Genomic DNA, 27,448 nt, shown 5'->3' with positions numbered 1-27,448 from the left:
CGCCCGAGGGGGCACACACTGCTCGCTTTGTGCCCATTAGATTGCCCACATGAAAAACACACACCCATGCAGAGATACGCTTTGAAACACATTAGCATTCCAACTCAAACTTGTATCAGAATGACTTGAGCAAACAGTAACTTCACACTAGCAGACCCAAACAGCAATAAAACATCTTTAACACTCACTACTATAGGCGTTAACATTTGGAGTCCTCCTGTAACGGTAGCAGTAACTGTCTCATTCAAGGTGCTTACAATACACGGAGAAGCAAGTTTGCATGCACACACGCACACAGAAGGGGAGAGTTGCACACTGTATTTATAGTCTGATAAAGAGGGCAATTAAATCCTGAAACTCAGTCAGTAAGACAGGAATGCTGGCTAAAACGGGATATGTGCTCATTGATCCAAGGGTCTAAGGACAGTCCCTTCTGTTGCACAAACTGAAAAGCAATTTGAGGCAATACATTGTGTCCATAAGAACAGAGCGTAGCTGACCATATTACGGGTCACTGTCCAGGTCTGAGCCTTTACTTCCTATTGCTTTACATTTTAAACCCAGAGTATAATAATTAGCCACTTTAACTCCCAAACTACCAAATTAAAGCTTAACGTGTACACAGTCTTTGTATTATCTAACAGTATTACCTCTGAGACTACTGTTCAAACGCTCAGTGCAGGGGTGTAATTACAGGTAGGACACGGGGGACACTTCCAATGCAAACTTACATTATATTGAAAGAGAAAATCTATTTCAAAGGCTTTCAGTTTTGTAATACAATTCTATATTGCCAGTGCATCCAGCTATCTCCAAGTGGTTTTATTCAGTATTTCTTTTTTACCTATGAAGTGAGTCAATAGATAGCACAGCATGTTCATGTTTTCAGTAACCAGTGACCTTCTGATATTGTCAACTGAAGGAAGTGAACTGAGCACCATTCCCTCTCATGAGAGTGCACAGGTGCCGTGAAGTGGGTGTGGCGCAGGTTATGCAATACCAGAAACAGTCCAGCTTCTCAGCAGGGTTACTAACAGAGCAAATTAAGTCCAAGCAATTAGTTACCAGTGCTTCCTAAACCTTGCAAATAAGAAAATTTGACACAATTTGACTTTTTTATTCTCATTCTGACTGACAAAAACTAAACTGACCTGTTTTGGGTGCTTCTGTATACACTCAAACCTATATTTGAAAGACTTTTTGGGCAGTACTACCCATAAATTCTCTTCCTTTGGAAAGGAAAGTGTTTAGTTGATAAATGGATCGCTAGGAGGTTGTACGAAAAAAAAAAAAAAAAAGATATGAAATTTAAAAAAAAAAAAAAAAGAGTAATGCAAAAAATTAATGCTAATTGTTTCATTTTTGAGAACGTCAACATTGGTGTCATTTTAAAACATGAAGTGCGAACTTGATCGACACTTATTTTTGCTGTGTAAAATTCTGTCGTCGTGACAAATCAGTTTAGAAGGAAAATGGTGGTGTATCCGGAAAACATTGTGTTAGCAGAGCCTTCAATGTTTACCTTTTCACTGCATCACTGTCCAACACATATGCAGTGTGCAGCATACAGCCCCCCAGCTGTGGGCGAAACCATGACACATATATGTCCAGTAATCCATTACACATACACGGATAGATATCACTTCCTGATATCATATCGTGACACACAGCAAGATCTCCTCCACATAGGGCCCTCACATTGCCTGACAACCACTGGGGACATCTGTGACGCAATAGGCGCACACAGTGGCCATTGTGTGTCCAACGCTGTAATGTCATGGCCCCTTCACTTCAAACAGTGACCGCCAGTAGGAGGAAGCAGAGCGGAGGAAGCCCAGGTCAGAGGCCAGCTCTGGATTGTGCCACTTATTAGTCACAAACACACATGCAAACAAACAAAAAAAAAAGAAAGCGCACAATACAAAGAGTGATATTTATACACGCTGTGCGATGACAGCCTTCCTCTCGTACGACACATACACATACACAAAAGTGCACTCACACTCGGAGGGGAAGTGTGGGGCCACGGCACCTGTGCTCTGAGACATGGTGTTAATTTGTGTTGTGTGTATTTTTAGATGTGACTGTGCAAAGCCAAGGAGGGCTTCTTTGACAGCCCACATGTATATGTGGGATATACGGATACTGTGTCCTCTCATAACAATGTATATGTGCAATCGGAGTTTACAAAGTAGGCAGCCAAAGCTATGCGATAGCTTCAAAGGTCACTGGCAGGGATATTTTATTTAGACCAGCAGGTGACATGAGTAAAGCAATGCTGCACACTTAGTGTAAGTAGAGAGAAATCACTAGAGGTCAAACCAATGTCTGAACATCGCTTGACAACAAGAAGTGGGTCGAAGCTGGTCAGCCCAGCTGTGAACACAGAGACATTAAAGACCCACTCCAGCACTTATCAATCCCTTTAAAACTCATCTGTGTTCCTATGTGCTGGCTTGTAAACTCATGAATATGCTAATATGGCCCCACCCACACCTCTGCCTGCCATCAGACGACACTGCCCTTTCCCATCTAATCTGAAGTCGGTAACGCAAGACACAATGCAAGACGCAAGACAAAACGCAAGCCCTTGCGCGGTTGCAAGCCCCCCCTTGCGTGCTTGCTTGTGTCACCTCAATTTTCTAAACTTCACGGAAGACGCTAGACCCGAGCAGAGCTATAGAGTAGCCACTCTGGACGCGAGCACAAGCCACTATCTAGTCCAGCCGGCTAGCTACTAGCATGGCCCTATTCCGGCCACGTGATTGGTTCAGCGCGGTGCAACTCTCGTTCTCATTGGCTGTTCGTGTTGTCTGTCAAAAGATAGACGAATGGCATCTATGGAAAAGTATATCGACCATGTTTCATATCTCTATCGAGGAAAAGTTATTCATCGATAGCTATCGTTATCGTTTTATCTCCCAGCCCTATCTGCACATGTACAGATATATAGTTCTACTGTTTGTAATAAACGTTCAATTAAAAAAAAAAAAAAAAAAAAAAACAAGCCACTATCTACATCACATCCGGCGGCGTGTTGATAATAAAAGACCGCTGTTTTCAAACGCCAAGGTAGAAAGCGAAGAAGAAGAACAATAAGCATGACATAGACATAATATATATATATTATGTCTATAATATATATAATATATTATGTCTATGATGAATCCACTCGAAGAGAGACTTGCCGAAGAGGTCCTGGCGGTGAATTTCCTTTCATTGTAGTAGGTTTGTCATTGAAAAAACCCGCTAATCCACCTACTGTCCTGGCGGTGAATCGCCACACACAAGCGCCGGCAAAGCTATAACGTCTCGAGCCATTAACACAAGCGCAAGACCCAAGCGCAGGGGAGTTAAAAGAAGTATGAACTCAGCCTTTACTGTGCTGGGTTACGCAAAGGCAAGTTCTAATTATCAGGGCAATTCAGCTGCAGATATTTCAATCAGAGAGAGATTCTCAGGAGAAGGAAAAGCAAATGTTGCATACAAGAGAAAGAATCACGCTGGGAATCTATTTACTTTCTATCCCTTTTAACAATATTAGAAACATAACAGCAGTAGATCATTTGAGTTCTGGGTTGATAAGATTATGAGCTGATGATGTGATGCTAAATCAACTTAAGGCTGAGTTATACTTCTTTTAACTGCCCTTGCGCTTTCTTCTTGCGCGTATGTTAATGGCTCGAGACGTTTATACTTCATTTAGCTTTTCCGGCGCTTGCGTGTGCTGCATGGCGATTCACTGCCAGGACAGTAGGTGGAGTAGCGGGTTTTTTCAATGACAAGCCTACTACGATGAAAGGAAATTCACCGCCAGGACCTCTTCGAGTGATTCATGCTTCTTCTTTTTGTAAATAGCCGGTATTTTGTCAGATTTTCAACACCTTGGGGGTCTAAACGACTACTTTCTCGCCTGAAAATGTTTCAAATGTTGCTAAAGTTATATATTTACAGAGTTTATAGCTTAAGGGAAATCAGCTTTTCAGGCCGGCTGATTTCGGCTCGGGCAGGAGTGAAGTGCACTGTGTGTAAACGCTCTGCATACTGTCAGATCGATGAGTATGCCGTTTTCAAGTAGTAGGCTTGCGTCTTTTCTTGCGTGAAGTTTAGAAAATTGAGGTGACACACGCAAGCTCGCAATGGGGGGCTTGCAACCGCGCAAGGGCTTGCGTTTCTTCTTGCGTCTTGCTTTGCGTCTTGCGTTACCGACTATAAACCAGGCTTTAAACCTCATTGTCTGCTCCAAGGTGTTCAGTAGCGCATACTGGAAAGACCAAACAGCAAATAATGACCAGTGCTAATAACTCATGCGCTTCATACTTTCATACATTTGTTCTCATTCATTTTCAGTGAAACCCAGACAGCAGTGTGGCGGGCAACCTTCAAATCTGCAAAGCAGTTGTCCAAAAAAATAAGGTTTGCACTTTTGCAGACTGTGGTATTTTTTTGACGGAACACCACAATATTCAAATAAACAGAAACCACGTAAAGAATCTGCCCTAAAACAACCACAACTCAGTTCTGGCATCTTCACAAGAAGAGTAAAACACAGCAAGTCTTCCTTCTGCTGCGTTCTAAGCATACAAGTTCAACTCATCCTGAACAAAAACAGATTAGACGAATTAGAATTCTTTTATACTTTCCTTTGACTTGTTAACATCAGGTGTGCAAAAAGTGACATTCGCCAGCGAAACATGTGAACACACTTTGTGCATTAAGCTGCCTTCCTGCATGTTCTTATGACTAAAATAACTCTCTGCTCTCTGTTCCCCTTTTCAGGAACACCCTGTTCCCCCGAGCCACGGTTCATTTTTTGTCTCATTTGTGTGCGTGTATGCATCTACATGCATCTGTGCGTGTGCTTGTAGGTGGGGGCAAGGGCATGTGCATGAAGGGTAAGCTTTCACGTGTAGAACATCTCTACAGTGTTTGCTGGCTTTTGAGTTCGGTACATGTAAACAGATCTTCTTTATCAACAATTGTTAAAAGCCACCATCGAACACACTCAGTGAGCAGGGACGGTACGCTTACGTAACAAAGCTGGAATTAGAAGTATGAGCTCCTCGTCACTGGTCTATGGTCTCTTACTCACACACACTTCTGATGCTAACGGTTGCATACACACAGTTGTACCAAAGACACCAAACTAAGCTGCTTGAACAGGCAGACAGTCAGATCATTTTCACCCTTTTGACACTCAAAGTCAATCGCTGCTGTGGATATAAAATATTTCCTGGTACCACCTCACTTCTGTGTACACTTATTATAGCCCATTGCAGTGGACAAAGCCATCTTAGGATCCTTTAAATAATGATTCTCATTTCGGTTTCAGAGTTACTCAATTGGGAGCGGTCGCAGTGTTTTTTCCCTCCACAATCGCAACAGATGAATTCCCCCATTTGCATACACACACAAACAAGAGAGCACATATATATGTGGGCAAGTACAATTACCTGTATATGAGGAAAAGAGAGCTCACAAAGACGTATACACTCTGCTTTCCCTGCTCACTACATGTCTGGTTGCTGGAGAGCCGATGGGCAGAGGAAGTCGTGGCGTGAGGTGAAGAGAGGCGATGGAGAAGTAAGACGAGAGAGAAACAGACACACAAAAACAGAAACAGAAAAAAATAGTTGGTTATAAATGTAACACTGGTAAAAAAAAAAAAAAAAAAAAGAAAATAGGCAGTACAAATCAATAGCTGCAAAACAAAATAAATGACGTTGGCGGTCATGAATAAAGCAGCGGGGAAAGCGGTGATCTTTTAAATAGGGGAAGCTGCAGGTGTGCAACACACATTAAAGTAGTCATTAGAAACAAAGAATTTCCACAGCGGAAGCAGAAAGGAGCAACAGACCATGGCAATAAACCCCGAGTATGAACAAGTGTGACGAGAAGTTGCGCTTAATCGATTCTGTCATTCTGTTGCAGGAGGCATCTTTTTCATACAAATACACTAGTTTCAGCCCTTTGAAACGGAGTCTTGGCGTTCATAGTGTCAAGTTCCCTATCGAAGGATGCAGCATAATCTTCTATGTCTGGTTTCTAGCAGTTTTAGCACCTCCATGTTTCAAATGAGTGGAAGCTCCAGCATGTTTACTTTGAATGTTTCTGGAGTACAAAGATAGAGCTGTGCGCACACAAGTAAAACATTCAAAACACTGCAATCTATTTTTGTACAACAGGGGTTACAAACTGATGCACGACAACTCCCGAAAGCTGGTCAGCTTGATTATGCAAACTTGAGGCGGAGAAAATCTGTGCAATATGTAAGGAGGAAGTGACCACCGCATCCTGATTTTCTGTCATCCAGATTTTTGCTCAGTAACAAACTTTAAGAAGGTCATTTAAATGAATCATTATAACTCATCTACATTGTGCGTGACTCACAGTGGCGGACATCTTCTAAACAGTCTAATTATGGCTGATGAAGTGAAACCCCTTCTTTTTTTTTTTTCAAAGCGCACACTGCTTCACAAATCATAGAGAAGTAATGTGACGCTTAGTGATGAAAAGACAACAGCAGGTTATCAGCTGGGAGACTTTAAACTAATATCTAATTCAAGAGCACCATGGCAGGGAAGAAAACAGATCAGTGTCATCAATAAAAAACACAAATCCTCATTTCCCCTTTCCCTACATGAGTTTTCACAACTCCTAGTTTTGTGAGTTGTGAAGCAACTTTGTCTGCAGGCAGCCCAGAGAAAAAGACAAATCTATTTGTTATACCATTACATACTATGGCTGTTCTCAAACATGACCTGAAGCAATGCTCTAACCAAACTGGTTAGACACATATGAAACTGTGTTGAACACACACAAAACATTAAGCAACCACAACACGTGTCAAAAAGATATTCACAGTCAGTTCATGAGATACGCAGAGTGAACCTCTGGTGGTGCAGGTGTACTGTCAGCTGCCTGTGTAACTTATCAATTAGGATAAGAGCACTCTAAACACAAGACCTCCGAACAGAGGGGCCTCAGTTTATCAATTTTCATCTTTAAGTTGAAGCATTTTGGCTCACGAGTAAACACTGAAGCCACCAGACTGATCCGGAATCGTCGCCACCATGGTGACTTTATGCCTTCACTTAGCTCAAATAACAACGCAGCAATGACTCTGGATTCTGTTACTGTTTTTAAAAGGTCAAAGGAAATGTGTCACAATTGATCTATTGTTGACAGCAATTTAGCCAAAGCTGCTTCTGTGACTGCCAATGAGTCGCTACTCTACATTTTTCAAGTTTACAAACAACAGCTTGTGACCCCATTTGAACGCTTTGCATTAAACTCGTTCACACGTGTTTCGATCAGTTTCTGACATGAGAATGAATGGAGGACAGACTGGCAGTGCCAACAACCACACAATGAGAAAACAAAACACCTACTGACACATATATAATGGAGGATGTATGAGCTGAAGACTCTTACCTGCAACTCTCCTACTATCCCAAAGACAACATAGTGTATCCAGTGGAAATCTGCCCTTCCACGTGTCAATACACGCACAATCTCCCAGACAGTTGTCTGCCGGCTTGGCCAACTTGTGAACGCACACTGTGACACCGCTCCTCTCTACATCAGCCAACTTACAGTAGGCAGAGTGCTGTCACTATTAGTCACCTTCCTCCTTCTCTCCCTTAACTGCCAGCTCAGCTTCCTACTTGTCCTCCTCTTTCTGCCACTCTCCTCCTCTTCCCCTAAATTAGCCTGAATGCCGTAGTCCGAGGCAACAACAAGAAGAGCCCTGTGTCCAGTGAAGTCATCAATCTCCTTTTTTTTTTCTCCTCTCATGCTCTGTAATGTTGAACTCCTCCTTCAGTCCAGCCTCCCTTTTAAAGCAGCGCACGGCATTTGCATACAGCGACACCCACACGTGTGTACAAAAAACCATATCAACCTGGAAGCAACTCCTAACTGGTCACTGTGCATTTGTTATTGCGAGCCATAAGGCAGTGAATCAGCACATGTACTTCTTTAATATACACCCACGCATTGCCATGGCTGGCACACGAAAATGCATAAACCCTAGAGCTTAGATAGCAGCCAATAAGAATTATATATAGTTTATAGGGTATAGGAAGCATTGAGAAACCCACACATGATGCAATTTGAAAAAAATTAACAGGTCAACAAACTAAAGCAGATTAATAAATATAAACAAATGACTATACCAGCTTTCTCTAAATAAATACCTCAGTGAAATAACTGTCTATCTTCAGATAATATACAAAATCACCTGTAAAAAAAGCCAGTTTTTCCAAGTTAAATCAAAGCTGTGTTAGGAACACTTGAGTTGGTCCAGAACAATGTGGCTGACAGTAGTTTTAAATGTACAACATCACTGTATAGTCCGACATTTCTGTGAGTGCATCGCTGATTAAACATTACAATAACAGAATTAGCACCTGGATGGATGGATGGATACGCATATAGGATATATATCGATATCATTTGAAAGTTGAAACTCTTTGCATTGTTGTTTAAAAGCCAGTACAGACCACCCCTGTTTGATGTTTACTGAAATACATAGATACAATTACATCTTGCAAAGAAAACTGGAACAACTAGAGGATGACCTGTACATGTTGACAGGATCCTTCGGGGGTTACACCTTTTGGTGAGAACATACATGGCACGACAGATTTACTAAACAGCGTCTAAAAGATTACAAAGCAAAACCTTTCAGCGAAGCTTTTAGCGGTGCTGCTTACATCTGTAACAGTTTTCTGGGGAAACTCAAGAAGGGCTCAGACAACAGAGGTTTTTAAGTCCACAACATGTACCAATAAATCATAATAATTACTCTGAATCCTTCTGCCAAATTAGATCCATTACAGCTCATTACTCTAGAATAAACAATACTCTGTTTAAAAAAAAAGAAAATCAATCAACATTTGTCTTACTTTATCAAATGACCACATAATCATACTATAAATAAGCGATGCCACGTATAAAATGCAACGTCTGAATGTCGCACAAAGGCAGAGTCACTCTCTGGACTTCCTGACAAGTCAGGAAGAGTCTCTCTTTCCATCACTGTATCTAACCCAGCTATTCGTACTCACTATCCATACTCTCCCCAAACTATATCACTGAATGAAGAAACTCAAACACACAAACCAATAGGCTAGTTGTTCCTATCACAGCAGGGGACAACCGAGGCCAACATGCTTCAGCAGCACCGAACTGACAAGAATGCCTTGTTTGTACACAAAGAATTCACTGGTGGGCTAGCTCCAGTACTCAGAGTACCCACAACGTATTTACTGGGTTATTTTGGTCCAGGGGCTGGACCCCTGAAGGCCGTCAGCTTATTGGCTGGATAAACTGTGTTCCTGCCAATCCTAATGCACATGAGTCGGAGGGAAAATCACCGTCTAAGACTGCCTTGGCAATGGCTTATCGAGGAGGCTTGACATGTAAAAATGCAAAAAAAAAAGTCCACACTCGTGCACATTTACACAAACACCGATGAAGCACATCTCCTTGGCAGGCTGGCGAGTGTCCAATCATTTAGCCCTTCGGTCACCGTGGTTGCCGAGAGGCTGCAAACAAATACTACATATATAGCTCGTCATTGTGGCTCGGCTCTGAGCGTTCAACAACAGTGTTGAAGAGCCTGGCTGAAGTCTGGCACTGACATGCTGACCTGAACCTATCCACTGTTGCAGTTTGTAGAGCCAACTGTCATTCAATCACGTAAAGCTGCAGTTGAAAATGTTTTCCTAATATTCATATATATATATATATAAATACATACATATTAAACATGTACAGTTTGAATATGTTTACTGAATTTCATTGTAGCTGATGACAATGACAATAAATTTCTATTCTTTTCCGAACAGTTTGCAGGCAGACATATCCGGATATTCCAAAACGCTTTTGGTCACTGGCTTTTTATATATACAGCAGTCTATTACTGTTTAGAGCAGGTGAAGTGGTCTATTATTAGGTAAACTAAGTAGAGAATCTATGGCAGAGTTTGTGTGATAGGGTGCAGTCGCCACAAAAACCAGTCACACTACATTTTCTTTTTTTGCGTGCGTGTCATCAACATGATGGAATGGAAGGCATTTTGGAGATGAGTTGGGAGATAAAACACCCACACAACATTTATTCAACTTTGGCCATCACACTCTGAAAACTGATCCTTTAAAAGATTTCCTGTTCTCGACCTCACACATTCTCATTATCCACTTTTCTCTCACCCACTTTCTCCCAATTTCTTTATCCTCAGTGGGACAACGAGCGGCCCGTGACCTGGTCGAAGTTTGAGAAAGAGAAAGTGAAAAGAGATTTAAAAAGGGAGCAAATGAAGAAGAGGTAGGGAGGGGATATAATGACTAAAATCTTGTGCAGAATTCAAGGATGGTGGGGATTAATAGGATGCTTGTACTGCTGTTTAATTAGTCACATTTAACATAAGGGTCCTCTGAAGGACAATTCACATCACATCTAACAAAAAAAAAAAAGGTAATTTAAGGAAATAACAGCAACAGTCATGGAACTTTTTAAAAAAGTACATACAGTCAGGAAAAAGAAACACAACCCTCTTTAAATTCTAAGATTTCACATGTCAAGACTTAATAATTAAAAAAAAATCCTCTGGTGCTCATCTGCTGTTTAGAACAGGCAATCAGAAACTCAGACGAACAACAACACATGACATGTTATTCTTTACTCAGCACAATTCTTAAGCCATAATTCAGAAGTAGCGTGCGAAAAAAAAACAAGCACACCTCATGATTCAGTGACTTGTAAAAAACACCTTTATTGGTAAAAACTTGAAGCAATCATTTTCTGTATGACATTAGCAGTCTCACATGTCTTGGGAGGATTTTTCAACATTGGCTCCCTTTTTAAGTAACACCGTGCTTGACGGTCGATATGCTGCGTTTGGTTTTCTCCAAACATGCTGCTGTGCACTACGGACTTTGGTCTCCTCTGTCCAGAGGACATTTTTTCCAGAAGTCTTGTGGTTTTCCATGTAGGACTCTGCCAACCTAAGCTGTGCTGCCATGTTCTTTTTAGAGGGAAGAGGCTTTCTCCTGAAACAGCTCCTAATAAGCCATACTTGACCAGTCGCTTTCTAATCATACAGTTGTGAACTTTAACACTAAACATGCTAACCGATGCCTGTTCAGTCGTAGACGCAAAACATCTTTGCAGTCTGACCGTGGGGTGAACTAGCTGGGATGTCCACTCCTGTAAAGACCGTCAAACTGTCTTCAACGTCTTCCTCGTGTGAATAATCTTTCTCACTGTGGAGTGATGGACTCCGAACCCTTCCCAGATTGATGGGCGGCTATCATTACTTCTCTTGGACCACTCCTGATGTCTTTCCTCCTTGGCTTTGCGTTAACACACACCTGAATGCTCCAGACCAGCAAAATCCAAAAAGAACAGAGGTGCTCACACTTGCTGATGATCAGTTAATCATGTGTATGTAATGAGCAGCATCTGGCAGCATCTCGCTCTCCTAATATACGTAGAAGCAGGAAGGGTCGGCCTCAGTTTTTCATACACTGCTTCTTCATTTTGGCATATAGATTTTGTTCAAATAATAATGATAGTGATACAATGTAATATGTCATACAAAATTCATATGAGGTTCTATTTATTTCATTTAAGGCGTTGTACGGACCAGATAATTTGTTTCTTATACTCTGGTGTGTAAAACCTGTAAGGCATTCTTTCTTTTTCACATGTATAACAAAATACAGTATATATTGATTTGAATGAGATCTAACACACCGCCTTTCTTTGTTTCTTGTTGATAAGAACTCAAAAGTGTCCAAATGCAATCACATATTAATCTGTTAAAAATACAGAAGGACAAACTTTAGATTAGATAATGTCTTCCTTTGTAATAAAAACTAAACTAATATGACATGGAGGTCACAGAATATGATCTATAAAGAATTAACAAAAACTAAAAAAAAAAAAATTTTTAAATCAGCAGTCGAACTGAGCTGAATGAGGCACTTTAAAGTCAAATGTTTGCGAGAGGGAAAATTACGTTTTTTTCTAGTAAAAATACTAAAGAAATATTCATTTTAAAGTTTTTACATGTGTGATGAGTCTTTGAATCAAAGACCAAGTCCTTTTGCCTCTGAACTGGAGGTCAATTGCAATCAACACAGATGGAGTAAAACGCTGTGCTTATGAATTCCGCACGTATTGCATGTAAAACCAGATGTGTTCTGTGGGACACCAAAGAAATGACAAGCTGAGAAGAATTAAGCAATGTACAAATTAAAGGACAAGGTACAATCAAAATCTGGTTAAAAACAAAAACAGTCCCAGTGTAGTTGTGTTATAGTATATATCAGTAATATGACTGACCGAAAGCACACAGAAATGACATGTGAATACATTTGGCTCAGTCACGGCATGAATCATCATTTTTTACATTTTCTTATAAGTTGATTTTTTTCATGTCAGGCCTTGAAATCAGAAACTGAAACCGACGTATGTGTTTGAGATGATCTAAGACCGCAGTGTTTCTGTGGTGTTTTTGTTTTGTGGGTTTTTTCAAACCACCGCTCAGTAGAGAGTAGACATGGAATGACATTAAGAAAACCTGTTTAAGGAGCCAAGCAGGCATAATATTCAGGGAGTGGTTTACTCAGTACAAGAAAATACCGTTCAGCTCCGACAGACCTTCACAACAGTGCTGATTATCAAATTTTAAAAAAAAAACATTCTAAGCGTAAATGATCACAGAAAAAAAAGATCTAAATCTCCTGCAGACAAAGGCAGATTTAATGTCTTGTTACATGAACGTGTATTTCCAAAGTAGACATATTCTTAAAGTCTAGCGAAGATAATGGATAGAGCCCTGATAGAGCGATAGAGCCGCATGCATAAACCCTCCCCGCAGCTCACACTAATAAACAAATTGCACACACAGCTGGGCGGCTGCACAGATGTAGCTGAAGCGCCGTTCTCACACAGAAAAGAGGCAGAGCAAGACTGTCTCTTCTGTCAGTCTTTCAAAAGAGGAAATGAAACGGTGGAATGGAGATAAGTTGAGGAAGTGGAGTCACACATTCAGCACATGGCCTGAAACGTCCCACCCACACTCACCTCTGACAGATCATGGGTCATGTTGTCATGCAGCACATGCCACGATGTCATTCCTCTGGTTTTCACAAAAAAGTCCAAGCTTTTATTACCAACTTGTGCTGTAGTTTGTCTTGTATGTATTTTCATGGGAAATCCAGTAAAGGCCGTTCCTCATACACCTTTTCTTGGTCTGATCAACAAAGCAGCGAGTCAGCTGTCTAGGTTACAGGAGAACTGTCCATATGGCAAGCAGATGAGGTCGTGTTTACACACACACACACACACACACACACACACACACACCTGATGCTTTTTCACACTAGAGTACATCCACTGAACCAAGCCAATTTGCTTGTGTTTCCCAGTGCATGTGTATGCGAGTGTGTGCATGTGTATGCGAGTGTGTGCATGTGCCTCTGTGCGTAAAGCCGTCGGCCTCTGTTTGCCTGAAGTAAATGAATCCCATCACCAACACTTTCTAGCAGGCATAAGCCCAATGAGGCTGAAAATATGACCCCCTCCACACACACAGTTTTCCATAAGCACAACACGAAGGAGGGAACGCTTGTGCTAATTTGTGCACTTCTGTGACAAGATCTTTTTTTGTGTCTGACGGTTACAAAATGAAATGTACCCATAAACAGGCACTGGAAGACGGCAACGCTCAAATAGCCAGAACTAGGGTCACTTATCCTTTGACGCTTTTTAGAGTCAACTCTGTTTTTGTCTGCTGGCCATCTGAGCAAGTTGCAGCTGCACAACTGGAAAGAATACAATAAGTCCATCAGCAGACACTTCCTCGCCACATAGTGGCCTGTGACCTCTGATCCCGCTGACAGTAACCTCACAACCAAGTGCTTTTTCTGAGCCTGGCACGCATCATACTGTTTGCACTCTGTTACCTCATTAGTCTCTCTAGGTGCATCAATCACATCCTCAAACGGGCACCTAACAATGACACAAGCTTGTGCTGCGAGCAGAGCAGGTACAAGTTACACTGCATTCATGCACTGCATATTACACTGCATATTAAAAAAACAGTTTTGACCGTGAAAAAGGATTTTATACTGTTGTGATGCCTCCTTTGCAGCTTTCTCTTTTATTTTTTCACAATATAAGTAAAATCAAAGCATCAGTTCAGCACCTGGATTCTGTTACTATAGAGCCATGTTGTTGTAATATGAGCAGAATATGGTTCGGCATTATCTTGATGAAATAAGCATCGTCTTCTATGAAAAAGTCATCGTTTGGAAGACAACATATTGGTTCCTTCACAGATGTGCACATGTATCGCAATGTCGTCATGGATACTGGCACCGTGCACTCTTAAGAAGACAGGTGGTCCTTTTCGTCTGTAACTCCAAATGTTCAACAGAGGTCCAGCAACTCTGTATCTATACTATTGAAAGGTCCCACCTCTCTGAGATACCCATTTCATACCCAACCATGTCACTGGCCTGTCGCCAGTTAACTTCACATAATTCTTGCTTTTCCGTTTAATTTTTTTGTTCCCCTACCTTTACTAGTTCTGAATGTGTTTCTGGCGTTTGAGTCAAAGTGCCCATTTAAAAGAACATAATGAATTAAAGTTTCAAGAAGTTAATTTTAGTTTGTTTGTTCGTTTTTGTGGCCGTCCTCTGTGGTCTTCCAAGGCAGGGTTTTTTAATCTGAGAGCCATTCTTATGAGCATTATGCAAACAAATCAAGAGGCACATGATAAAATTGCAAGACAATAATTTGATTCAACTAGTTTATTGACATCTGGCAGCACTGCATTAGTTAGAGCTAAACTGTGTACCAATGCTGCTCCAGAGTAGATGTATCTTTATCATCTGGTTACACAACAGAACTATTTTCCTTCATGGACTCATTGTGAAGAGGGACAGGCAGACGGAGACACGTTTTGAACAACTCTGGGAGCATTAAAATACACGTAAAGTTCCTCAGACCTACAGCTTAAACTGACCCAATCCATTTCCATGCTCACCTCTAAGTGTCTCATTAACGCCAAACAACCTGTAGGTGGTGGTTTTAATGGTATACTGTTTCACATTTCTTTTATATTGAAACCATTGTCGATGAATCCCATGTGTCATCGTGTCCAATGCAGTTGTCTGACCTCAAGTGATGTTGCGTAACTTCCCCGCAAAACTCCATCTTAGTGGAAGTGATTCAAGACAAAACTAGAAGTAATAAGAACACGTAATTACCATCCTTCTTATTATCACCATTTTACCAATTTAATTATCGTTACCTACTGATCATAGAGAACAAAATACTGTACATAAACCTCCATTTGGGATTTCTTTGCTGCAGTAAAAACCTACCCTTTGCTATATGGGAAAATAAATATAGTTTACTGGGATATCTGAGCTCTAGATTTTCCATTTCTGGCGTCCCATATCAAGGCAGTCATCATAGCGTTTCCAAACATGGCACAAACACCACTGTCAGGCCTAACTGTGATGTCTCAGAGGAAATCTCTTAAAAATGCTCTGAGGAAACAAAAAAAAAGTGAGCATGATATGAGGAACATAAAAGCACGGTGCACTCGTCACTTCCAAGGAGACCCTGATTATGCTCTCTCCAGAACAGCATGTGTGATGACAGGGGTCAGGCAGAGAGGTCAGAGGTCAGGGAGCAGGGTCAAATGTCAAACACATTGCTGATGTAACGCAAGGAAACAGACATATTCTAGGTAATTAATTACCACACTAATAACAAATCTGTTGCATATTTCAAAGTAAACCAAGATAAGAAACATTTATGTCATAGTAAAACGACCGTTGAATGACAGGTATGCGTCTCATCTCATTACTGGGATCATATATTAATACTGCATCACTGGATGGCAACAGGCATGACAAATTGCACTGCACTCCACTCAGCACACACACCACAGATAAACACAAGGAAATAAAACCCACAAAGGAGTTTAAATAGCCAGCAGTGCCTTCAATATTTCTGTTTGCGCCGTGCTGTCTTTTCAAGCAAAGTGCCTGAGTAAGCAGCGGAGTATTACAGTCTGTACAGTTTACAGTCACAGCTTATACATAGCAGCATACCCTAGAGCTGAGGTGTTGTTACTGATACTGGCCTGGCTGCAGCTTATAAATGGCAAAAGGGGCAGCTCCCTTCAGGCTCACAGGCGACAGTAAAAGGGAAAGGTGGTGCATTATGATTTAACTTGTAAAACCACGGTTTTCGCCAAAAACTCCAATGTCTCTCAACGTACTGGATATATCCGAGAACAATACATTGGGAAATTACATCTAAAAAAAAAATAAGCTTTTGGATATCGTTTTGTTTTTCTTGTGATCATGACTTCCCTGATTTTTCTACGAATATTATAGTCAGACTCAGCCTCATACATGAAATCTCAAACATTTCCTCAACAGGGCTCAACTCAACTCAACTTTATTTATAAAGCCCTTTAACACCGCCGTGGCTGAAACAAAGTGCTGTACATGAGTAACAACACGAAATAGAAGGCATAAAACATTAGAACAATGTAAAAACAATAATAAACAATAACAATATTAAAACAATAAAAACAATAAAACAGAAACAGAGTCTCATGCTGGGTTAAAAGCCAGGGAATAAAAATGGGTTTGGGTTTGATTTGTGATGCTTGCAGCCTAAAGGTGGGAAAAATGTTAAGGATGAGCTTGGCTGCAGAAAAAACATTCAGTGGCGAGATTCGCTTCCGAGCTAAAATTACTCGTTTTTTTTTTTTTTTTTAAGCTACATATCAAAAGCACAAGATAGCCTTTGGGTTTTCTGGGTACAAATAATTAACTTTTAACATGTCAATTTTAACGTCAAACTCCAAAAACTTCCCGTGAAAAGCTTGATAGACTCACTTAAAATTCAACCTCGCGGGGTTTCCAAAGGTGGTGTTGTTTTAGCAGGGGCTTTATTTCAGTGGCGGTGGTGAAATATAACTTACCCGCTCTGAAGGTCAGACAGAACGAGTCAGGTTCAGGGAAAGTGCGTGTCCGCTTCTCTGTGCTGTGATAACAAGCCCGCCAGGAACTATCAGAAAAGGTCGTGTCGACAAGAAACTACAAAGTTCGCGAGTTTTTGGTTTCACCGCATCTCCGGACACTTACACCGCGCGCACCGACTGCACCTCGGTTGCTAATTTGTTTTCGTTTAGACGGTCGAGATGTTGTCACAACTCGGTGTCTGCGGTCACCTGTGCCACCACCAATGGCAAATCTGTAATGTGATTGTGGGTAGTGTAGTTTTCTTGTACCCCCCCCCCCCGAGCGACTCGCTGCCAAACACTGCGAAGGGAGTTACAATAAGTCCTCTATGTTTTGTCCATATACTCTTAAGAACGAGATTGAAATAAAATACAATATCTATTGGCTTTAACTGAGTGCAAGTTTAGGCTTGATAAAGTTTCACTGCAGCCAAAGAGCTCATGAGTCATGAATTCCATCCTTTCAAAACAAGACCTGTTCCCTTTTTTCTGAGGCCAGTCTGGGATTTATTATTATTCTTTTTAATTGTTGGGTGCATTTTGGACACTTTGTGGTATATTACAAAGTCAATAACTATCAGTATAACAAAAGCAAATAGATAAAGATAAGTGTATCTATTAAATAAACAGAGAAATAAATATGATTGTCGTTTGTAAGTATCCTTCACTGGTAGACTGCTTCTGCTGTGTCATATAATTTAGTAAACATGTGACCCAATGTTATGGGAAGCTAATATGAATTATTTTCTTACCTTAAGCAGGACCAAGCCTTCAACATAACCCCCCCCAAAACAAAATTCTTGTACAAATTGATCTAGTTTAATCTTCTCATTTTTTTTCAGATTTCAGTTCCAGAAGTTCTTGTTTTTAATCATTCAGAAATGTATAGAACAAATTCACGAGTTAAGCATATTTAAGGCGTTTAAAGAGATATGTGGAAAACTAAGCACATACATGTCAGAAACAAGACTGGAGAGATTTGAATGGGCAGTTTTGTTTTATTTCAGTAGTGGAGGTGAATTGATCCATAAAGCGAGATCCTCCACCTTATATAATCTATAACTAACCAAAACATCCAGCTGTCCTCAGCTGTGGGGGAAGGCAATAAACTAGAATTTACTACTATAAACATGTGTGATTGATCTAATTACCTTTTCCTTGACAGAGTATGTGCAAATCAAGTTAAATGATTGAAACCATGTCAGATGAAAGAAGAAAACACCAGAGGGCAGGGTAGCCCTGTCCTCATCATCAAGCGTCCGATTGGAAATAATCTTGTCACATTCTAAGCTTACCAAGGCTGACAATTTGCATGTGACAGAACATAACTCACATAATCAGCGAGATAATCAAGCTTTTAGCAAAGAAACACTACCCAGATCAGTGCATGATGTACGAGGTAAATCATCTTTTTGGCCCCCGTCACTGTAGAGCAGAGTTATCAATATTCACATAATCCTAAATGCCTCAAAATAAACAGACAAGAAATGAATTTGAAAGAATATCATTACTCTGCTGATGCAACACGTCAAATGTCAAACCAAATGTTCAATGTTGTAGAGGGCAACGTGGACATGAAATAAATCACTGAGGAGACAGCACAGGCTTTTCACCCTGTTAATCCATTCCTCCTTAACTTTTAAGAGCTCTGCTGGATAATGTGACTTGGACAAAACAGGTAATGCTGTGTCTGAAATACTGGCAGACAACACCAAATATACGTTCCTCTCTACCGTGCGTGTCAGGTGGAACAATCTGGAATATTTGTATTACATTTTAAGCCAGTCAGTGCTTCTTTTTTTTTTTTTTAACAATTAAAAAGTGTAAGTGCAAGAGATGTGCCATTAAAGATAATCCACTAATACTTTCCTATTCTATGAATGTGGTGCGATAACAACAGGGTTCTTGGTCTGCTACTGGAGGAACTGAGGGGGGGGCATTCTCATGTGTAGGGTAAGGAGGGGTATTGTGGATGCCACCAGTCCATGAGCCTCACACTTTGAACAGGATCCAACACCACCTGGGTCCCGCCTTGATCCCCCCTCTTTCCTCGCGGGAGTGGAGAGTCCTGGAGCACTAGACGAACACGGTGGTGGCGCATGTCTGTGCTTACATTGATTTTGAACTGTGAGAGATAGAGAGCAATGCAGATTAGGGTAGAAGTTAAGGAGGCTAAACTTGGCATATTAACAATTCCTCTCATTCAGCCAGGGACAAGAAGCGTGTCTTAACCTCCAGTGAAGAAGCTAAAGCTGACTCTTAGAGAAAAGAAAAAAAAAAGAAATATATCAGCTGGAATTTCTTTAAGTGGGGAGGTTCTTTTTGTCAGCAGATTCAACCGGTAGAATCAGCGTTGGGTCGGTCACGAGAGGGCTCCTTCTAATTGGCCGTTCAGTGTAGCAAATTAGAGCACAAGAAAGAAGGCAGCAGAAACTACAGAAAGCATCCTTAACATGTCAAACACAACTCTCTCTTCTTTATCTTCACGACTCCAAAACAAACAATAATATCACAACCTGGCCATGTGGAGTGAAGAATAACACATAATCATAACTCAAGAGAGAGAGAGAGACCAGCTCTGGATGGCACACACTGCTATGTTTATGGGTTTTTTTTCCCCTCTTAGTCTTCCACTTTCTCTTATTGTGTAACATACATAACAGCTTCCCCTTCTGCACTTAGCAAGCTATGACTTCTTGTGCAGCTGTAGAGCATACATTCTGCTAGTTTTGTATAATCAGATGCTGGCGCTGAAGGACACCCATCAGCCCGTCTGTCGCTTCTGCTGGTTTTTCACGTTGGTTTGGTGTATGAAAGCCATAACACCAGCAAATGAGCTTTGATTTTAGTGATTTAGACAACAACAAAATGATAACCGTTTTCTGCCTCTGTGGGCACTTCTAACTCATCTTTAGCAGGATTCAACTGACAAGACAGCTGGAGATAGTATTTCTAAATAGAACAAAAATAACCCACTCTTTGGTTATGTTTGCTACTGAACACTTTAGGTCAGTAAAAATATATTATCAAGCAAAAGTGTTTAACAATAGTCCTATAAAATAGTGCAAATTTATTTATTTTTAAATGTTATTAACTGCTAGCCTGGGAATTTCCATGCTGCTTTGTGCGCGATTTCATTCACACTGCAAAGGCAGCCTGGAAACGACTGCCCTTATTTTTGCCTGAGTTAGGGAACCAATCACAGAACGGGGGGGGGGGGGGGGGGGGGGGGGGGAATGACGACGTCTATGCGCGATACCAAACCTTGTAGAGTGTTAATCCAACATGGCAGCGGACACAACGTTACCGTTCGATGCAGCCTTAGAAGGTGTTTTAAGTAGCTTAGAACGCAAGTTTACTTTTATTTTACTTTTTTTTCTTCTTCTTCCTCGTCGCATTTCTGTCGCTCTACATACGTCATCTGGCATAAGTGATACAATTGGCTATGAATCGCGCGCAAAGCAGCATGGGAAGAACCAGACGCCATTTGATAGACATTCGGAGCGCCCAATAAACGGCTCTAGGCATTCGTAAACCACGCCTCATATACGAGAAAATGCACACCTAGTTCCCAGACCACCATCTCATCGAGATTGTGGACGCGTCAGCCAGGCTAGTTAACTGCCATAACACAAGAACTTCTTACCTGGGCCAGTGTCATTCCCATGACCACAGGGGTTAGGATGTAGTTGAGTGTGGTGACCTGAAGCACATAACATTCGGAGTCATGATTCATGTGAACATCTTCATACTTTTTGGCCATACGCAAGGACGTGGCACAGCCATTCTTACTGTGTCCCTGCTGAGATGGAGATAACCAAAGACACATTCAACATGTGAACATCACAGCCAGAGCCACAACAGGCTAATTCAAGCTTTTTTTGATCAACCAGCTCTCATGAAAAGGAAATGTGGAAGTTGGTAAAAGGCAATAGAACTTGTTACCTGCTTCATGAATTTGAAGTTGAACTCCCACAGTGCCTCTGGTCGGGTCCCTGATATCTTTTTGACCCAGAAGAGTATGCACTGCAACAAAAAAATGATAATAATAATAATAATAATAATAATAGGAACTTAACTTAGACATTTCCATATTCAAAGACCAGCTGAGTAAACAGTTTTTCATTTATGCATTTTCATCCCTCCTCTATGTTCAGCAAGCAAACTGATAAATGTGCTTTTAAGGTTTATCAGGTTTTTTCAGTAAAATAAGCTGCTTGAAATAACTGATTTATCTTATTCAGCCTCGAGGATGTTTACATGAAAAGGGTGGAGGTAAATTCAAGCAGATCACATATGGAAATTAAATATGAACAAGACGTTAGTTCAACTTTAGCATAGTTACACAACGGCTTCAGAAGCACACTGTTAATGTACCTTGGAGTTGAGCAAAGTGGTGGGCGTGGATTCTGGCAGTGCAGGAATCTTTGACACACGCAAGCTGAATGGCTCATACAAATGGAAAAGGGAGCGGATCACACAGGCCCGAAGACAGCGCAACATAACTATGGAGTCAGGCTGGAGACGAAACGGCAGTTCAACATCAATCCTGTAATGTCTTTCAAAAGGACAAGGAAATTTGTATTATTCTTGCAAGGTTTCAATAGAGTAGAGTAGATACAGCAGGAGCCTTCAGTTGGAGCACTTCAGCGATCTCTGTCTCCTAATTTAATCAGAGTCCCACAGGTCTTTCAAAATGATGAACTAATGCTATTAAGAGCAAATCAAGCAAATAAAACAAAGTAAACATCCCTCTAATGTATTTATATTTCATATCAAAGCAATTTCAAAACAGTCTGCAAAACAGAAGCATCTACTAAACAGTACCGATATTTTATCAATAACTTCTTTCAAATGATCGGGGGGAAAAAAAAACAACTCACCTTCTGTAGAGTCTGGTCCAAAAAGCGGCAGTGCAAGTGACTGTCCAGGCATTCCTACAGATCAACGCAAATCTGCACACATCTTCAGGTCGAATATAGGCGGAAAGCACTAACCAAATGTCCACTGGATAATCCTCCCCATCACTGCTCTCACTGCTTTCTGAGAGGACAAACAGCCAAAAAAAAAAAAACAACAAAACAAAGTTCAGATCATTGTGGCCACAACCTTATGAACAGTCCATGTCCAACGGATTTTACCATGCATGTACTCGCAAAATATACTGTATATGTACCCTTTCTCCTCTTATTTTTCTTTTTGCGGGCAACTTTAATTTCACTTTCCCCTTCTTCGTCAGGATCCAAGTCATCACAGCTGCCCAAGGAGTCTGTTTCGACACCCACTGCAGACGACAGGACCTCCACCACAGCACCCTGAGATGCTTCTTGACCGCAGAGTAATTTTGCTGAAACATAAAGGTTCTTCAGTTGATCATCCGCATACCCTTCTCAGTTGGGAAACAGCGATTGTTGACCATCTAGGGCTTACCTTCTTTTTCAATCGCATTTGCCACAGCCTTTTTCACCCTACCGGACTTCACAACGGCTGGGTCGGCATCAGCATAATCAGCAACAGTGACTATAAAAACCAAACAGACGTATTCATAAAATTGCCAAGAAAAAAGATAACAAAATATCAACTTGACTTCATAAATTCAGGAAATTATTCAAATTTCAGTGCATTGGTGAGGGCTAACATCGGGCGAGCTAACTTGCTAGCTAAGGTCCTACCTGATTCTGAACAAACGTCCCCGGCTTTAAATTTCAGCCGTTTTCGGTTCCCTTTCTTGGGCATGTCAACACCAATGATCTGTAAACGTCTAACGGGGCTGTGAGACCTGCCATGTCTCTATGGCAAGCGGGGGTAAAGAGAAAGACAGAAAAATAACACAGAAATTGAAAAATGTTCCACCGGGATCTTCAGCCATCATGGAATGACGTAACATTGCAAATAACGCGAGAGCGAGATTACCATTGCAATCTTTCTTCTTCGTCTTCGTGCCCTTTTTTTTTTTTTACTGCACCTTGAATCCGCGACAATTTTTACTGCCACACGGTGGGTTTAGTTCGTAAGGTTTTTGTTTTACCATATGGTGACTTCTTCAAATAATCGTTATGTAGGCTATCAATTCGTACAAGGTAATCAAAGAGGCAACTTTGTACATTTTTCAGTCTTGTTCTTGTAAGTGTTTCTCTAAGCACCCCTGATATCATCAACATTTTGTGTCTTTCTGCCACATGTTCAGCTACTTCACAGTTCAGATGGAGGTTTCCACAAGAATGGCATGCCAGTGTTTTCCTCACTTTACAACACACAACCTCTGTGCTAATATACAAATTATTAAAAAGTAATAGAGACAGACTCAAAGAAATAAAATGTCAACCAGATGAATGACATATGATATTTTGTTTCAGGTACAGAGCTCTATTGCTGTCTGATATCTCATGACCTCTGCTCATTCACCTCCATTCACAGATATCCTCTTTTGGAAACACAGCAAATTGATTTCACCTTCAAGATAGCAAGTCCTTTTGTCCTGTATGTCAATCAATGTGATCAACTGCTGTTGTTCCAATCAACAGCAACACTAACTTGCTGACACAGATAACTGTTTGGACCCAACTGAAAGACACGGATAATAAAGTATTGGCAGTAATGGGCTTTATTTCAAAATCTGTGTAGCATGTAGGCTGAGGTAACTTGAGGGTTCTGAGATTAATATAGACAGGCAGACGAGCAGAGACACATACAGGCAGTGATCCAAGAGGAGAAGACTGGAACAAGTTGATAGCTGTAAACGGTAAATTAATACTTTTCCTTAAGCCACAACAAACTGGCTGAATATGGTTCGAGGGCAGGTATAAATATACTGCAGGCAGAGTGGCTTATAAGAGGCAACCCATGGCGACGCGAAATAAAGAAACAAACAAGGGCACAGGCAACAAAGGCGAATATGAGAAAGTTATTATTATACCTGGTGTATTAGTCAGATGATGAAAATCGTACTTTTGCAAGTGTTCAATAAAAAGGGTCTTTTGCCATATCAAAATTAAGTTTCATCTTGATGTGCCGTGGATTATTTGATGATAATTGCAGATAAATTCACAAGAAAAAACATGAATATTAACATTTTTTGAGAACAGGAAATAGACTTTGTATCATAACCTTAATTAATTTATGTTAACTGTTCTGAAAGGATTATTCCCCAGGATTCTTTTATCAAATCATAGCGTCAAATAAAGTTCACAGTTGTGTTTTGGTAGTTTGGAATACTGTGAGTGACCTCAGCTCCACCTTTAGGTGGCGACAAATCACCATCACATCGCCCTGATCCCTGCAGTCTGTAAGCAAGAGTATGTACATGTAGTGCATTTGTAAAATGACATGGATTAAGTGGAGGCTTATAGACTTGCAACGGAGATGTGATTTGACTGAAATTGTGTACACTATATCCTAAAAAAAATGTATTTTAAAAAATAATTTCTGTCAGGACACCCCCAGTGGGAAAATTACACATATGTAAAACAATTTTGATTCAGTTAAAAATTTATGCAGCCAGGGGCGGTCGGTGGCGTAGTGGGTTAAGCAGCCACCCCATGTACAGGAGCTATAGTCCTCGCTGCCGCTGCCCCCAGTTCGAGTCCCGCACCGAGCGTACCTTTGCTGCATGTCTTCCCCCTCTCTCTGCCCCCTGCTTCCTGTCTTTCTCCAGCTGTGCTATCATTAAAGGCATGAAAAGCCCCAAAAAAGAATATTTTAAAAAAATGAATGCAGTCAGGACCTGAATGGCCTGAAGATAGATTATCAACCTACTGTCTCATAGTGCCAAAGTTATTCATGCTAAATACAATGTGGAGAACATTTCAAAATGTTTTAATGTTTTTCAAGCGTTCTGACCCCTTTTGCACTCTGACTGTTGAAAATGAACAGAATCCATTTGATTGGATTTTGATTAATTTGGCCGCCCGAATTGGGGTTATAGAAATGAATAAGTTTCAAAGTATAAACCTCTGGGCATTTAGCATAGCATATGCATCTTCTTACCCAATCTTCTTATTGAGTAAAAAAAAGTAAATATTATATTTATAATATAATATATTATCTATTATATTAGAATCATTACTACACATGTCCATGAAAAAAAAATATTGAAATACACACAGATAGTTTCAAGTGAAACACAATGACCTCATTCCTCTTTAAAGGCAGGATTGGAAAACTACAAATGTTTTTGTTGTATCGTTCAATCCAGCCTGTAGCCCATTGTCACTGCATCATACCTATGAAAAAGTAATCGATTATGATCAAGTCTCTCTGTCATGTGTTTGATATTTACATATTGCAGCTGACTGTACTAAGGTCTCTGTTTTGTTACTTTATTGAAATGGTCAACAGGTGTACAGGACACTCAGATTTATATATTTTTTTGTATGCGTGTGGAAATGGCACCGATTTGTGTCACAATAAGAGATACAGAAATGCCATCAGAAATGTCCATGAAGCCCGTCAGGTCAGGGACGTGTCAGCGAAGTTAATTAGAAGCATTTCTCTACTTAAGGTTTAAGTGCGTGTCAGCCAGGGATCTAGCTGTAATGATGGCACGATTGACTATCCGGACAATTCCAACCCTCAATTTTGCACGTATATACGGATCTAGTGAGGAGTTAGCCCCTTATTTACAGAGCTGGTAGTGACAACTGCAGATTCTATGTGTGCGCACGCGCCCACGTGTGTGTGTGTGTGTGTGTGTGTGTGTGTGTGTGTGTGTGTGTGTGTGTGTGCGTGTGTGTGTGTGTGTGTGTGTGTGTGTGTGTGTGTGTGTGTGTGTGTGTGTGTGTGTGTGTGACACAGTGACTGTGTGTGCAGGAGGAGGAGCAGCGAGAGTGGTCCGGTGGCTGTGTGGAGGGATGGATGCAGAGAAGACACGCTCCCATCCACTGGAATAAGGACGTCGATATCCTCTCGGATACTTTCCTCCGCTTCCCTTTCCTCTTCTTGTTTTTTTATTTTTTTTTAATTTTCGTGCCTTTATAGAGGCTACCATGATTTCAGTTGCGCTCGCGGGCACCACCCACGTACCCGTCTATCTCTGAGCTGTCAATCAAATCACGCCGGGATTTCTACATGTGAGTGCATGGCGCGCCGGGCAGGGCGGATCTGTGCACGGGGTGAAAAAACGCCGGTTGAAATGGATGAAAGGTCAACCATCATCTCACCATTCCCATCCCTCTGATAAGGTACGGCGATAGAAAGCTGAAAAAGGCACATTTGATGCATGAGACACATAATGTAGCCCAATGGGAAGAAGGTGCGCATCTACGATTGGTTCGGCGGTCCCTTGCTACGCGGCGTTAATAGGCCCTCTCACCAGTGATTTTAAGTCTGTTTATCAGGCTTGTAACTGCACATTCCCCTTTCTTAATCCCGACAGCGACAGTGTCCCATAGCGTTGGCCAGACCACAGAGCAGGAAAGATGATGTGCGAGGTGATGCCGACCATCAACGAAGGAGACTCGGGTGGTCCTCCGCGAGGCACCGGCGGCGTCCCGAACGGATCGGACCAGGAGGCCAACTTCGAGCAGCTCATGGTCAACATGCTGGACGAGAGAGACAAGCTGCTGGAGTCCCTGAGGGAGACTCAGGAGACCCTGATCCAGTCTCAATCTAAGCTGCAGGGGGCGCTGCACGAGAGGGACGTGCTCCAGCGGCAGATCAACGCCGCGCTGCCTCAGGTGACGACCAGTCGGCCTGTGTGTCTGTGTTTGGGAGCTATGTGAGGGTCTAGTTTGGCATGTTTTATTAACTATGCCTGAATCATATTTCGTTTAAACAATTTGTAACTCGGTGGGGCTATTGGCGAATTGGACTTCTCTCTACTGTGGAGTTTTGAGAGGTCCCTTGAATTTGGATCACCTGCTGAGCAAAGCCAACTTCTACCCCTGGGCTCTATTGCCACAGAGGTTCCAGGTTTGTGTGTTAAGTGGGTTGTGTTGATATCAATGAAAACTGCAGATGATGCACTTCAAAAGCACATATTAATCATGGCATAAGGGCATAGTGAGCACAGTTGATTTTTTAGACCATATCTCAAAATGATCCCTGTGTTAAGATCTCATTAAGTATTTATATGGCATAGTCTAAGATTTCTTTGTATTGCATGCCTGCTGGGGAACCCCTAATACCTTCATGTCCCAGGATATCGTCATGAGAATAAGTAAATGTGAGGATGATGGATACAGACGAATAGCCCTTCACTTCAAAAGCTTATAAGTGGCAGCATGCCAGAAGGGAGGATCTAACCGTCTAGTAGGCAGAAAGGTGATGTAGTAGGTTGAAAGGTGGGTGGGAAGTGGTTGGTTTTTACTCCCTGAAAGATTGTTGACTCTGTCTGTAGAGGTCTGAGCCAAACGTTGAGAGCAGGGCAAAGCCCACCTGTAATTA

At 41.3% G+C, this 27,448-nt stretch overlaps 3 protein-coding genes across 13 annotated transcripts in view; 1 reads left to right on the top strand and 2 right to left on the bottom strand.

The window, feature by feature from the left end:
* tfeb (transcription factor EB) overlaps positions 1-17,260 on the bottom strand; it is a 30,577-nt gene extending 13,317 nt beyond the window's left edge. For 2 of the 5 annotated variants that reach the window (XM_075460670.1, XM_075460674.1), the window contains exons 1-2: positions 17,027-17,260; positions 5,454-5,525 (exon numbers count right to left, since the gene is read on the bottom strand). The gene's annotated coding sequence lies outside the window, so the exon portion shown is untranslated. Of the gene's footprint in view, positions 1-5,453; positions 5,526-7,434; positions 7,816-17,026 lie in introns of those variants that run through there. The other 3 variants (XM_075460671.1, XM_075460672.1, XM_075460673.1) reach the window with 3 other exon arrangements.
* A 783-nt stretch (positions 17,261-18,043) lies between these two features.
* Positions 18,044-22,941, bottom strand: tmem183a (transmembrane protein 183A). 2 transcript variants are annotated; one of them, XM_075460661.1, is made up of 8 exons: positions 22,738-22,941; positions 22,496-22,585; positions 22,242-22,412; positions 21,949-22,108; positions 21,443-21,623; positions 21,011-21,091; positions 20,712-20,867; positions 18,044-19,190 (listed from the first exon to the last, which is right to left on the bottom strand). In XM_075460661.1, the coding sequence occupies exons 1-8, from the start codon at positions 22,799-22,801 to the stop codon at positions 19,008-19,010; spliced, it is 1,086 nt and encodes a 361-aa protein (XP_075316776.1). In that variant the 5' UTR covers positions 22,802-22,941; the 3' UTR covers positions 18,044-19,007. The 2 variants fall into 2 exon arrangements, with proteins under 2 accessions (XP_075316776.1, XP_075316777.1); XM_075460662.1 differs by having other exon boundaries at positions 20,712-20,768.
* A 2,959-nt stretch (positions 22,942-25,900) lies between these two features.
* Positions 25,901-27,448, top strand: part of ppfia4 (PTPRF interacting protein alpha 4) — a 64,421-nt gene continuing 62,873 nt past the window's right edge. For all 6 annotated transcript variants that reach the window (XR_012769484.1, XM_075460660.1, XM_075460657.1 and 3 more), the window contains exons 1-2: positions 25,901-26,244; positions 26,439-26,739. Coding sequence is in view for 5 of the 6 variants with exons in the window: in XM_075460660.1 (XP_075316775.1) it covers positions 26,482-26,739 (258 nt within the window). In the remaining variant the exon portion in view is untranslated. The remainder of the gene's footprint in view (positions 26,245-26,438; positions 26,740-27,448) is intronic.

This window comes from Odontesthes bonariensis, chromosome 3 (assembly GCF_027942865.1).
Source record: "Odontesthes bonariensis isolate fOdoBon6 chromosome 3, fOdoBon6.hap1, whole genome shotgun sequence".
In the NCBI taxonomy this organism is placed as follows: Eukaryota; Metazoa; Chordata; class Actinopteri; order Atheriniformes; family Atherinopsidae; genus Odontesthes; species Odontesthes bonariensis.
Note: the sequence above shows the minus strand (reverse complement) of the source record. Positions and strands in the feature narration are given on the sequence as shown.